The 13955-nt window shown below is 35.2% G+C and overlaps 1 protein-coding gene across 7 annotated transcripts in view; it reads left to right on the forward strand.

The window, feature by feature from the left end:
- PHKB (phosphorylase kinase regulatory subunit beta) overlaps positions 1-13955 on the forward strand; it is a 198475-nt gene that overhangs the window by 82557 nt on the left and 101963 nt on the right. For all 7 annotated transcript variants that reach the window (XM_059045655.2, XM_059045656.2, XM_067018200.1 and 4 more), the window contains one exon: positions 2752-2815. In XM_059045655.2, coding sequence (XP_058901638.1) covers positions 2752-2815 — 64 coding nt within the window. The remainder of the gene's footprint in view (positions 1-2751; positions 2816-13955) is intronic.

Consider the following 13955-nt stretch of genomic DNA (forward strand, 5'->3'; position numbering starts at 1 on the left):
TCTTTGCATGTGGCATTTATGTATCTTCATATATCTTCATTTTGAAGTGTCTGTTCAAATCTTTTTCTCACTTTGAAAATGGGTTGTTTGTATTCTTACTGAGTTTTAAGAGTTCTTTGTGTATTCTGGATACAAGTCTTTTGTGAGATATGTGTTTTACAAATATTCTTCTAGGGCATAGCTTGCCTTTTCATTTTATTAATGGTATATTTTGAATATCAGAGATAATAATTCTGATGAAGTCTAATTTATCAGAATTTTTTATGGTTAGTGTTTTATGTGTCTAAGAAATTCTTGCCACTTCAAAATTGTGAAGATTTTTTTCCTAGGTTTTGTTCTAAAAGATTTATAGTTTTAGCTTTTACATTTAAGTCTATGATCTATTTCAAATTAGCTTTAGTGTACAGTGTGAGGCAAAGATTGAGGTTCATGTTTTTTTCCATATGGATATTTCATTATTCCAACACCATTAAAGACTATTCTTTCCTCATTGAATTACCTGGCTCTTTGATCATATACTTATGGGTTTATTTCTAGACTATTTTATTGATTTATATGTCTGCCCTGACCCATACTATACTGCACTGATAATTGTTGCTTTATGGTAAGTCATGAAATCAAGTAGTCCTTCAGCTTTTTTTTTTTTAAGGAATAAATAGCTTTATTTAAAACCAAGAAGAACTATTCTATGCTATCACAGATTCTCCTCATCTTTTCAGAAATTTCTTCTTTTACCTTCATAGTCATGGAGCTCTTCTGGCCCCGAAGTAGTCCTTCCACTTTGCTCTCCTTTAAAAAACCTTTTTTACTATCCCAGGACTTTACATTTTCACATACATTGTAGAATTAGCTAGTCAATTTCTGCAAAAATGCCTGTTGATATTTTGATTGGGATTGCATTGAATTTATAGATCATTTTGGAGAGAACTGACATCTTAATTATTTTCAGTTTTCCAATCTGTGAACATGGGATAGCTCTTTATTTATTTAGATCTTCTTTAATTTTTTTCAGAAATGTTTTTCAGTGTTCAGGTCTTGCATATATTTTGTTAACGTTTATGCTAAAATATTTCATGTTATTTCATTTGATAGTAAGTGGTATTTATTTTTAACTTTAAATTTCCAGATGTCCATGGCTAGTTTGTAGAAATAAAATTGATTTTGATAGTGATCTTGTCTCCTGGCACCTTGCCAGATGTCCTTAATAGCTCCAGTAGCACATTTTTGTAGATTCTTTAGGATTTTCTATATCTGTGATCATATTGGCTATGAGTAAAATCTTATAGTATGAGTCACTCACCTTCGTGCTTTTACTTTTGTAATAAAAACAAAAAAATCTGTCCTTCTCTTAGCTCATCTTTGAGGTCCGGTATTTCACTTTATTCCTGTAAACTGCATTGCTTTATCAATTCCAAGGTGTTTTAAAACTTAAAATAGGCATCTGAGAGTTAATGTGTCGAAAGTTTCTCAGGTATGCCAATTAGGACATTAAATTATAATTTTTTGTTTTCCTCTCTTTATCTTCCACCTGATCACTATCTCCATACATTAATTATCCTTTTTTAAAATTGAAGTATAGTTGATGTAAGACATTATATAAGTTGCAGGTGTACAACATAGTGATTCACAATTTTTAAAGGTTTTGTTTCATTTAAAGTTATAAAATAATGGGTATATTCCTTCCCATTCATGTAATTTAAAATGTTTCCCACCTATTTACTATCCTATAGTAAAATTAATGCTTACTTGCCTCAACATTTCATGTAAAACAACCCATAGAAAATATAGATCATGATGACATGAATAGCTTAGAACAGTGGTTCTCAAATTTAAGTCCATTCAAGCATGTGGAAGGCTTTTTAACACCGCAGTCCCAGAGAGCAGTGAGAACTGGCAAGTTTCCAGGTAATACTGCTGCTCTGGGAACCACACTTTGATAATCACTGCTTTAGAGAAATGATGACAGGTCTTTAATTTTAAATGATTAATGGAATATGCAGTTTCTTTGAGAAAAAAATTGCAATAAGTAAAATAAACTAGATATTAGATCTAAAATATTTAAAGATTGATATTTATAAGATGACAATGTCATATATTTTTAATGAAACTTGGGTCTTTCCATTTTCCAGCACTATTGTTTGAGGCATTTGAGAGGCCAAAGGGGTACATATTTTATTTCAAAGAGAAGAATATAGCAAAAAATGAGAGGTATGATGATCATTTGCTCTGTGAGCATAAAATAATGCCTATTTTACTGGACCCTAAGCAAAGAGTATTTGAATGGGTATATTAAACTATACTCTGTGGTAAGTGTATGGCATGCAAAATCTTTTCTAGTGCTCAGAATTGACGTCAGAAAAGCTCTGTTAGTTGATCTGAACTAATGATGCGCAACCTGGTGTTGCTGTGCACATGTCATCATAGTACACCTTCCTCTAAACTTAATCTTTTTTTTTTCCTTGAGTTAGTGAATATAAATGATTGTGGAGTTAAGACTACTCCCATCAATAGTATGACCATTTGTCTAGATCAAAGTGAACTTAGAAATATTTTTCCCTGAAGGTCACTAACTATAAGAAAGGAAAACTAAAATTGGAAATGTCAGACTAAAGTTTCTTAGACATCATTCTTCTTAGGGAAGATGTTATAAGTGTTAATAAAGAAACTTGCCTATGAATATTCACCAGATAATGGTTCTTATTTTGTAGCCAGATGCATCAGAGTAATAAAGTATTTTCTTTTCTCTTGTAGCTCTGTTGGTTTAGCAAAAGCAGCTGTAGAAGCAATTAATGGATTCAACCTCTTTGGCAACCAGGTAAAAAAACAGCAATAGCATCAACAGACTTTGATTATTTTTTTGAATTGCATGTTTAATTAATTTGGCCATTTATTAACCAAGTCATTTGTTATGATCAGAGAATGTCTGTAATTTATGTAGCAGCCCATGGTTGAACAACCTTTCCTTTGAATGATTTGCTGCTTAAATTTTAGGTTTCTAACTAAAAAAAAATTGCTTAATTAAAAAGACCTCTTGATTAAGAATTCTCATTTTCTTTCTTCAGTAACTTTTCCCTCTAGTCTTTTCTTTTTTTTTTTAGATTCCATATATATGTGCTAACGTACGGTATTTGTTTTTCTCTGACTTATGTCACTCTGGTGTCACGTGATACCTCATTGTAGTGTTGATTTACATTTCTCTAATGACTACTGATGCTGAGCATTCTTTCATGTGTTTGTTGGCAATTTGTATATCTTCTTTGGAGAAATGTCTATTTAGGTCTTCTGCCCATTTTGGGATTGAGTTGTTTGTTTTTTTGATATTAAGCTGCATGAGCTGCTTGTAAATTTTGTAGTTTAATCCTTTGTCAGTTTCTTCATTTGCAAATATTTTATCCCATTCTGAGGGTTGTCTTTTCATCTTGTTTATGGTTTCCTTTGCTGTGCAAAAGCTTTTAAGTTTCTTTAGGTCCCATTTGTTTACTTTTTTTTTATGTGCGTTTCTCTAGGAGGTGGGTCAAAAAGGATTTTGCTGTGATTTATATCATAGAGTGTTCTGCCTATGTTTTCCTCTAAGTTTTATAGTGCCTGGCCTTACATTTAGGTCTTTAATCCATTTTGAGCTTATTTTTGTGTATGATGTTACGGAGTGTTCTAATTGCATTCTTTTACATGTAGCTGTCCAGTTTTCCCAGCACCACTTATTGAAGAGGCTGCCTTTTCTCCCTTATATATTCTTGCCTCCTTTATCAAAGATAAGGTGACCTTATGTGCGTGGGTTTATCTCTGGGCTTTGTGTCCTGTTCCATTGATCTATATTTCTGTTTTTGTGCCAATACCATGCTGTCTTGATTACTGTAGCTTTGTAGTATAGTCTGAAGTCAGGGATCCTCATTCCTCCAGCTCCATTCTTCTTTCTCAAGATTGCTTTGGCTATTTGGGGTCTTTTGTATTTCCATACAAATTGTGAAATTTTTTGTTCTAGTTCTGTGAAAAATGCCATTGGTAGTTTGATAGGGATTGCATTGAATCTGTAGATTGCTTTGGGTAGGACAGTCATTTTCACAATGTTGATTCTTCCAATGTGAGAACATAGTATATCTCTCCATCTTTTTTTTAATCATCTTTAATTTCTTTAATCAGTGTGTTATAATTTTCTGCATACAGGTCTTTTGTCTCCTTAGGTAGGTTTATTCCTAGATATTTTATTCTTTTTGTTGCAGTGGTAAAAGGGAGTGTTTTCTTAATTTCACTCTTGGATTTTTCATCATTAGTGTTTAAGAATGCAAGAGATTTCTGTGCATTAATTTTGTATCCTGCTACTTTACCAAATTCATTGATTATCTCTAGTAGTTTTCTGGTAGCATCTTTAGGATTCTGTATGTATAGTATCATGTCATCTGCAAACAATGACAGCTTTACTTCTTCTTTTCCAATTTGGATTCCTTTTATTTCTTTTTCTTCTCTGATTGCTGTGGCTAAAACTTCCAAAACTATGTTGAATAATAATGGTGAGAGTGGGCAGCCTTGTCTTGTTCCTGATCTTAGTGGAGATGATTTCAGTTTTTCACCATTGAGAGCGATGTTGGCTGTGGGTTTGTCATATAGCTTTATTAGGTCAAGGTAAGTTCTCTCTATGCCTACTTTCTGGAGGGTTTTTCTCGTAAATGGGTGTTGAATTTTGTCAAAAGCTTTTTCTGCATCTATTGAGATAATCATATGGTTTTTATCCTTCAGTTTGTTAATATCGTGTATCACATTGATTGATTTGCATATATTGAAGAATACTTGCATTTCTGGGATAAACCCCACTTGATCATGATGTGTAATCCTTTTAATGTGCTGTTGGATTCTGTTTGCTAGTATTTTGTTGAGGATTTTCACATCTGTGTTCATCAGTGATATTGACCTGTAGTTTTCTTTCTTTGTGACATCTTTGTCTGGTTTTGGTATCAGGGTGATGGTGGCCTTGTCGAATTAGTTTGGGAGTGTTCCTCCCTCTGCTATATTTTGGAAGAGTTTGAGTAGAATTCCCTCTAGTCTTTTGTTCAGCTTTCATATTTTAAAATACTCCTGGCATTATATACTATATATTTTCCATGTCAGTTCCCTCGTTGGTTTCAATTTAATGTATATAGATGTATATGTCATGCAGAGGGGAACTTGCTTAACATGTGAAGCCAAAGAATTGGAAATTGTGATCCTAGCTTAACCCTCAACTGGTTGTAATCATATGTCTAAATCTCATTTTCTTTGGGGTAAAAGGGAAACCCTTAGGGTTGCCTTAAATTTTTAAAAGATCTTTGACCAATTTCTGCCCATAATCAGGTGACCATGGATTGAGTTGTCAGTGGAAGGCATAATATGCAGCAATACAGGTTACCTTTCTGGATCAAGAAGTAGACTAATTTTCTTAGCAATTTTTGTAAAGATTCCAAAGATGAGAGGGCAAAGGAAGTGTTCAAGTAATACTATAATTAAACTTAAGCTATTAAAATGCTAACTAAGTCAGTGAAGATACATTTTAGGAACTTATGCAGACATGTAAAATGTGACATGGATTTTGTTATGGCAGTTATAATATTGATACTATGTACCTCAAGTCTTGCATTTAAGAAAGTTTCAAGTTGGAGCATGGTGACACAACTGCCTCTCTTCCCCTCCCTACATGCGTAAACTCTCTTCTCACTTCAGCTGCCTCTGGAGGAAGGATTCTGGTTAAATCCAGGAAATGAAGGATGAAGAATGACCACAGACATGAAAGGATTGGGAAGAGGGGAGTAGCACCACATTCTGGGTGCCCAGGAGGAGACTCTAAATCACCCACTTCCCACACTCTTTTTCTCTCAAGACCTCTGGCTGGAGAAATTGAGGAATCAGAGCTCATGGGGGTTTGGGGGTATATAAGCTTGTTGAAAATCATGAGATTTAATATTATGCTTCTCCTGGAGATTCTTGGTGTCTCTGGCTCTGATCCCTTGGCTTGTATCAACATTTCTCTCTCTCTGAAGAGTTAACATACAATGGAAATCCTACATGTATCCTTCAGTACTTTTCATTTCCTTTTCCCTCCTGCCTCACTCTCAATATATTCATTTAAATATGTGTGTATGTATGAATATGTGTATGTATGAGTATATAAATATTTACAGAATATATGTATATATATATTAGATAAGGAAGGAATAAAGGAGTGTGTGAGTAGGAGTGTAATCTGCCATAAAAGAATGCCATTGTATTCAGGGTCAGGAGGTAGAATCACTGTGTACTCTGTACTCCTACCAGTGAATTTGTGACTTTGGCTAGGTATTTATTTACCTAAGTCTCAGCTTCCTCATTTAAACAAATAGAGATATTGACAGTAGGACCTAACTCAGAAGGTAGTCATGCAAATAAAATACTTAGCATAGTGCTTGGCAAAGATTAAACCCTCACTCAATAAGTGATACCTCATGTTATTACTAGTGAAGTGCTGGTAATACTAAAGAAGGGTAATAAAGCCATTGGACTCCAAAACTTCTCGGGGGAATATCAAGGAGACTGAGAAGAGTCACAGACTAAACTAGTAGTGTTACAACAGCAGTGTGGAAAGATGCAGGTCTTGTTCTTCTGCCTTCCATGGTAACCAAGTAGTGAGCTGAATGGAATTGCATGTCTAGGTCAGCTATTATAAAGTAGTAGTCAGCTCTTTTTTTTTTTTTTTTGCAATCATGCCATCTCCTTTGATGTACCTGAGTCTTAGTGTATGCTGTTTACATATCTAGTATGCATCCTCTCTACCTACATATATACCCACAAACATATATGGTACCTTTCTTAACTATCTATATTTCAGGGCTCTGCCTTCAGCCTACTTTTCCCAGGAAGCTTCTGTAGATTTGTTAGCCATAATTCTAAAAGTACTGAATTGCTTTACTATGCATTCTGATTCTGAGTTGTAAATATACTGCTGGTATTGTTCCCCAGCCATAAATTCTCGATCTTGGCTGCTCGTTAGATTTGAGGAATTTAAAAGCAGTACTGATGCCTGGGCTCTACCCCTAGAGATTCTGACTTAATTGTCTAGAGGGAGGCTGTGGTGTTGAGATTTTTCTAAACTGCCTGGGAATTCTAATGTGCAGCCAAGGATGAGAACAACTGCTCTCAGCAGAGTTAACATTTGACCTTGTTCAGTTCATGTCTGTTTCCAGAAGAGCTGTGCACCAAATGTTTGCTGACTTGACTATTTATTGATTATTTCAGGTAGAAATATAAGAAAAATAAGAAATAAGGTCTTATTCCTTTAGCCACACAGATGTCACATTTGGCAAGTAGGGCCTCTCCATCTTCAAATTTTTTTTGATAATATCAGAGTATCCTAGTTTTACAAATTCCCTTTTATCTTTGTTTCTGATGTGGAGAATTACAGAAACCTGACTTTGAAAATGTTAAAATTCCCACCTCTACAGCAGTTAACTTAAAAATGTACTTGCTAAACAATAGCACATTTAAAAGTGCATGAGATGTTTTTAGTGTTTAATCATTTTATAATATCACTACATGTACTTAAAAGATCTGTGGTCTAATTAAAAGTCAGTGGCCGGGGACTTCCTTGGTGGTCAGTGGTTAAGAATCCACCTCCCAATGCAGGGGACGTGGGTTCGAGCCCTGGTCTGGGAAAATCCCACATGCTACGGAGCACCTAAGCCCAAACTCCACAACTACTGAGCCTGTGCTGTAGAGCTCGCGAGCCACAACTACTGAAGCCAGCACACTAGAGCCTGTGCTCTACAACAAGAGAAGCCACCACAATGAGAAGCCCGTGCACCGCAACGAAGAGTAGTCCCCGCTTACCGCAACTAGAGAAAGCTTGAGTGCAGCATCAAATACCCAACTGCAGCCAAAAAAAAAAGAAAAACAAAGTCAGTGGCCGGAGAAAGAACTGAGATAAAGAAAGATGATTTTTTTTTTTTCAAGTGAAGACCTAAAGAAACATCCTCAAGACTTGAGGGATTTCAGGTCTAATGAGTATTCTCAATTATTTCTGAAGACTATTGATACAGTGTTTTGGAAGACCTGATCATGTATCTTTAACTTAATTAATTTAGAGCTTTGAAAAAAAGTGCATCCTGGGTTGGTGGCAACTCAGAGAGTCATAGATCTTTAGGGCTGGAAGGGCCCTTCTCTCAAAATGAATAGAGTTGAGGTGGATTTTCATAGGTTACATAACAGAGAGGCAGAGCGAGGAATTAAACCAAAGGCACTTGGTAATGAATCTGGAATATAAGATATTAGTACAGGAAATCTTGGATCTTAAATGCTTTCTACCTTTAGTGGTAAAAGCTGTGTATTATCTTTGAAAACTCTTAACCCATTTTCTTCTTTTTAAAATTAAATTTAGTTTAATTTTTTATTGAGATGTCGTTGACATATAACATTATATTAGTTTCACTAATATAATGCCCACTCTTGCCACTTTTATTCAACATAGTATTAGCTAGTCTTAGCCAGATAGGAAGTCTTAGCCAGATAAATTAGGTAAGAAAAAGAAACAAAAGGCATCCAAAATTAGAAAGGAAGAAGTAAAACTGTCATGATTTGCATATGGCAAATATACATATTATATATAGAAAACACTAAAGACTCCATCAGAAAACTGTTAAAGAACTAATAAGCAAATTCAGTAAAGTTGCAGGATACAAATCAATACACAAAAATCTGTTGCATTTCTATACACTAATAGTGAACTGTCAAAGAGAAATTAAGAATACAATTCCATTTACAATTGCATCAAAAAGAACAAGATACCTAGGAATAAATTTAATCAAAGAGGTGAAAGACTTGCACACTAAAAACTAAAAGAAATTGATGAGAGAAATTGAAGACACAAATAAATGGAAAAATGTTTCATGCTCATGAGTTGGAAGAATTAACATTGTTGAAATGTCCATAATACTGAAAAAAATATACAGATTCATTGCTGCATTATTTATAATAGCCACAATATGGAAACAACCTAAGTATCCATTAATGGAGGAATGGATAAAGAAATTGTGGTATATGCATACATACAATGGAATATTATTCAGTCATAAAAAGGAGTGAAATCTTACCATTTGTGACAACATAGATGGACCTTAAGGGCATTATGCTAGGTGCTAAGTAAAATATGCTAAGTGAAATAAGACAGACAGAGAAAGACAAATACTGTATGATCTCTCTTATACGTGGAATCTTTAAAAAAAATCAAAACCTCAGATACAGGGAACAGATTGGTGGTTGCCTGAGGTAGGATGTGGGAGGTAGGAGAAATGGGTGAATTTATTTGTTTTGTTTTAAAAAAGAAACATTGTATATAATTCTCTTCAGTGAATATCACAAGTTAAAAATTTGTCTTAGTTTGAGTGATCCATGCATATTAAGGCTAAAATTTATACACGTTTTTGTTATTTTTACTTAAAAGAAACAACATTGTATTAGTTTTAGGTATACAAGGTAATGATTTGATATTTGTATATATTATGAAGTGATCACCACAGTAAGTCTAGTTAACATCTATTACCACACATAGTTACAACTTTTTTTTCTTAAGACCTACTCTCTTAGCAACTTTTCAAACATATGCTATACATTACATCCCTGGGACTTACTGGAAGTTTGTACCTTTTGACCACACCATTTTCTTCTTCATTATTGATCTTTCTGAAAGAGGTTTCCACTTGTTGAACTTTTGCCCTTTATGTGCTTTGGTGTATAAGACAAAAGTTTATTTTTATGGGGAATTGTTGGGTGGAATAAACCTTTAGCTTTGGTTATTGTGTGTTCCTGTACTTCCTTTCTTATTTTTTTAAATTGTTAGACTTGCCTTATTATTAAAGAAAAAGGACTCATCATTTAAATCTTCACTTCAAAACTATTTTCAAAACATATTTTTGTTTGGGAGAAAATATCTAAGAAGAAAATTTGATCAAGTGGCTTAATTTTTAAAATAACTTTATAATAAAGGCTAATTTAGGGCATTTAGAAACATACTCATATAATCCTTAATATGAGAATCACTTCATCATGGTTTCAAATATTTTCTGTGTGTGTGTGTGTATATGTATATATATATATATCTATATCTGTGTGTGTATATTGTAATACTCGACAATATACATAGTGATTTATAAATATATATAGTGATATATAAATATTTGATAATACTTAAATAAATCATAATTTATAGTTAGCACATGTCACAGACATCAGCAACAGTTTTGTGATTCCTGGGTCTGAGTCTCAGCTCTACTCTTCTAAAACCCTGAGAATTAACACTCAGGTTCATCTCTCTCTGTAGTTTGAAACCCCTTTAACAATATGTGAGTAGGATTTCCTCTAGTGAGGGCTACTGGAAGCTGCTGTTGGGTCAGTAAGTAAAAGTTGGCTATTTACAGGCCACTGCCACTACAGCATGGTGTAGAGGGGTAATTCCCACCAGCAAGTATCGTTTCTGCAGAATATGTCTCTAGGCTTGCTCACAGAGCTATAGGACAGCCTAATGCTGGACTAGGTAAGAAAGTGTCCTGATCATGGTGCTGTTTTTTTGTTTCCAGAAGAACAGAAGAGGTCATGTATAGTATTGACACAATAGATATACTGATCAGTTTCATCTTGTTTTATTCTTTGATGCTAGATGAGGGTAGTAAGCCCATTAGCTCAGGTTCAGAGAAAAGTCTAAAGAGGAAAAGAAAGGCCTGGGCAATCCTTCAAATAATTTCACTTTGAATTGAGACTAAAGAGATCGACTTACGGTCATGTTACCTCCCAGGGTTCTTGGCCTCCTTAATCAATAGGAATTGATCAGAGGCCAGACAAGAAATTCAGGCAAGGTTTTATTGGGGGCCCTGCTGCAGCAGAGGGGAGAGAGAACAAGTAACAGGTTCCCTTGCTCACTCGCTTGCTTGCTGGGTGGGAGGGCAAACTGGTTCTTCATATGGGGTGAGGGTAGGGATGCGTCCAGGGGTCAGGCTGGAGAGGTGCCTTAGGTGGTTTGCCCACCCCTTAGGTGGTGTTGTGTGCAGGGGGCATGCACAGTACCTTGCTTTTGCTTCCAGCTCTTCAGAAGTGGCTGTTGGGTTTTTGGTCTCTTTGTATCTTGTCCATAATTTGCCCAGCCCAGCTGCGCATGCACACAGTTAGTTTTAGTCCTTTATAGTTTCTTAGTATTTTGTTGCTCGAGGAGACATTTGTCCAGGTGCAAGCACTGCAGCTAAGGGTCCCAGGTCCCAGGTGCCAGCCTGTCTGAGTCATAGATGTTACCCTTGGCCATAGATACCATCTCAAAAGTGTTTGTTATGGTCATGGAGGCCCAGGTAGATGGTTCAGTGCAGCTCTTCCCCTTCATTGGAACTCAAGTCAGGTTGAATCATCTTGTAATGTGTATACTAGAAAACAATTACAGAAACTCAGTTTGGGAGTAAAGTTTGAACTGTCATTCGTATCTGTGCTCTTTAGATGGAGTCAAGATATATATATATATTTTTTTGTGGTACGCGGGCCTCTCACTGTTGTGACCTCTCCCTTTGCGGAGCGCAGGCTCCGGACGCGCAGGCTCACCGGCCATGGCTCACGGGCCCAGCCGCTCCATGGTATGTGGGATCTTCCCGGACCGGGGCACGAACCCGTGTCCCCTGCATCAGCAGGCGGATTCTCAACCACTGCGCCACCAGGGAAGCCCTGGAGTCAAGATATTATGACAAAGTTATGACAATTTCAGGAAGTGAAAGATGAAAATAAAATATCCAAAGTTAATAAGGTATTCTGGAGTGACATATACACATAAAACATCTTTCCTTATTCCTGCCTTTAATTGGAGAAATCAAGATACTGACAAATGAGCTGAGGCCAGAATCTAAAAGGTGATGACTAGAAAGATTTCTCATATTATGCAGAGTGTTCAAAGCGATGCAGACATGTCTAGCTTCCTTTGAAACTTGCAGGCCTAAAATTAACGTGTCTGATAATTTAAAGTAGGTGATAATGAATTCCATATGTAGGTCTCCTTGATGACGTTTTAAAAAATTTGCTTCTGAATAGGAATAGCTGTCCATGGCCTTGGGTGAATTTTATTCTTCTGTAAGTCCGGGCCATATACCTAAAACATGGTATATTTTTTAAGATGACAGTCAGACAATATAGTTTATTAGCCCTTGATCTTAGGGTTAAAATATGATAGCATTATGAGATTAATTTTTCCTTTTGTGCCTGTTTCTTAGAGGCTGGCAGAGGAGGGGACCTCAACAAATACTTTGGTGAATCTATATAAGCGATTTATTTGTGGCTAGAAAATAGAAGTTGGCTGTTCATATGAATCAAATAATGGCGTGAATTACCAAATTTGCCATTTCACTTCATTGTTTATAAATTATCCTACTTAGATTGTTGTATGTTTTAAAAAATTAAATTCAAGGCAGACTGATTTGACGTGTAATTAACTTTATTAATCTTCAGCCTAAGGGTAAATTATAAGTCCTGTAATTTTGTGTATTCATTGGCTCCCAACATCACATACACATTCATTTCTTTGCTGTCTTGTTCCAACCACTCTACTTGCTCCCCCTGCCCCCAAAATTCAGATCCTGGTTCTGGTCCTCACCTTCTCCATGAAGTACCACAAGGTCCCTATTTTGTTTTCCTCCTGTTAACTTTAGAGGCTTATAATTATTCTTTCATCTAAACTACTCACCTGGTACATAGTCATGTATTGCCACGTGCAGTCTTTTTGTTTTGTTTAATATTTATCTCATTTAGGACTGTATATCACCTGGGTCAGCTCCTTGAGAGGAGAGGTCATGTTCTGTCTTGTTTTACTCAAAGCAGAGGGCACATTATTCTGACATTGGCAGCTACTGCATGAAGGTTTGTTGGGCTCAATTTTGTGAGTACAGATGAGAAGTAGGGACTTTCAAATAATAGAAAGACTGTTTAGAATCGATCTGGTTGAGAGACAGCCTCACTCATTCCTTGTTCACATATTGTCAGAGTTAAAAGAAATTTAAGAAATAATATTATGAATGAGAAGTTCTGTTTTATGAGCTAATATTCATGCATGAACATGGGTTAACAGGAAAAATATACAGAATGAGTATGATGTTTGGATCTAGGGCCTGGTACTTCTAGATTTTGAATTTCAGTCAATGTATTTTATCTTCAGGGCAAATGCATCTTTGATGTTGATGAGAATTGGTATGAGATTTAGAAGGTAATGAAGCAACATAAAATTTGTGATGGTGTTCTTCTTCCTTTCCCCATGTATTTTTCTGAGTATTCTCTTGTAATAGAAGCAGTCATATTCCAATTTCATTCTCTGTGTTTTCAAAATATCTAGCTCCCCAGTAAAAGAACAAAGCCATGTTTATTTAAAAACTATGCTATTGAAAATGGAAAGCACTAATGGCTAAATAGTATTGATAAATTTTTTTAACTTGGATAGCAGACTAATTATCATTTTTTGTTAACACTTTTTTTTTATTCAAGTTTTTGGTTCTTACTTGAAACATAATTTTTAGTGTGGGAAATTGCATAATATAGTGTTCAAGGTGTGGTCTTCTGTGTCAGACTTGATTTTGAACCCTTGCCTCTGTTATACTAAGATTTAGCATCCTTTTCTGTAAAATGTGTATAATAATATCTATATAAGGGGATTAAATGAGATAATCCATGTGAAGCATAAAACACAGTGCCTGACACATAATAAATATTAGCAAGTATTATGTACATTACTATTATTTGAGATTCTCCTGTCTTCATATTTTAATCAAGTAGTTTTTATATCTGTAATTCTAGATGTCTAAATTCATGTAGCTTGATCGTTCTTTATTAGGACTGTACAATTCAGATTTTGTGAATCCAAATTAGTTCTTATTTCCTTGTCAGAAGTATTAGCTAAATGATTTTTTACTTTTATTAAAATAAATATCCTTTATTAGTTATCTTGT

The sequence above is a fragment of the Kogia breviceps genome, chromosome 18, assembly GCF_026419965.1.
Source record: "Kogia breviceps isolate mKogBre1 chromosome 18, mKogBre1 haplotype 1, whole genome shotgun sequence".
Classification (NCBI taxonomy): Eukaryota; Metazoa; Chordata; class Mammalia; order Artiodactyla; family Physeteridae; genus Kogia; species Kogia breviceps.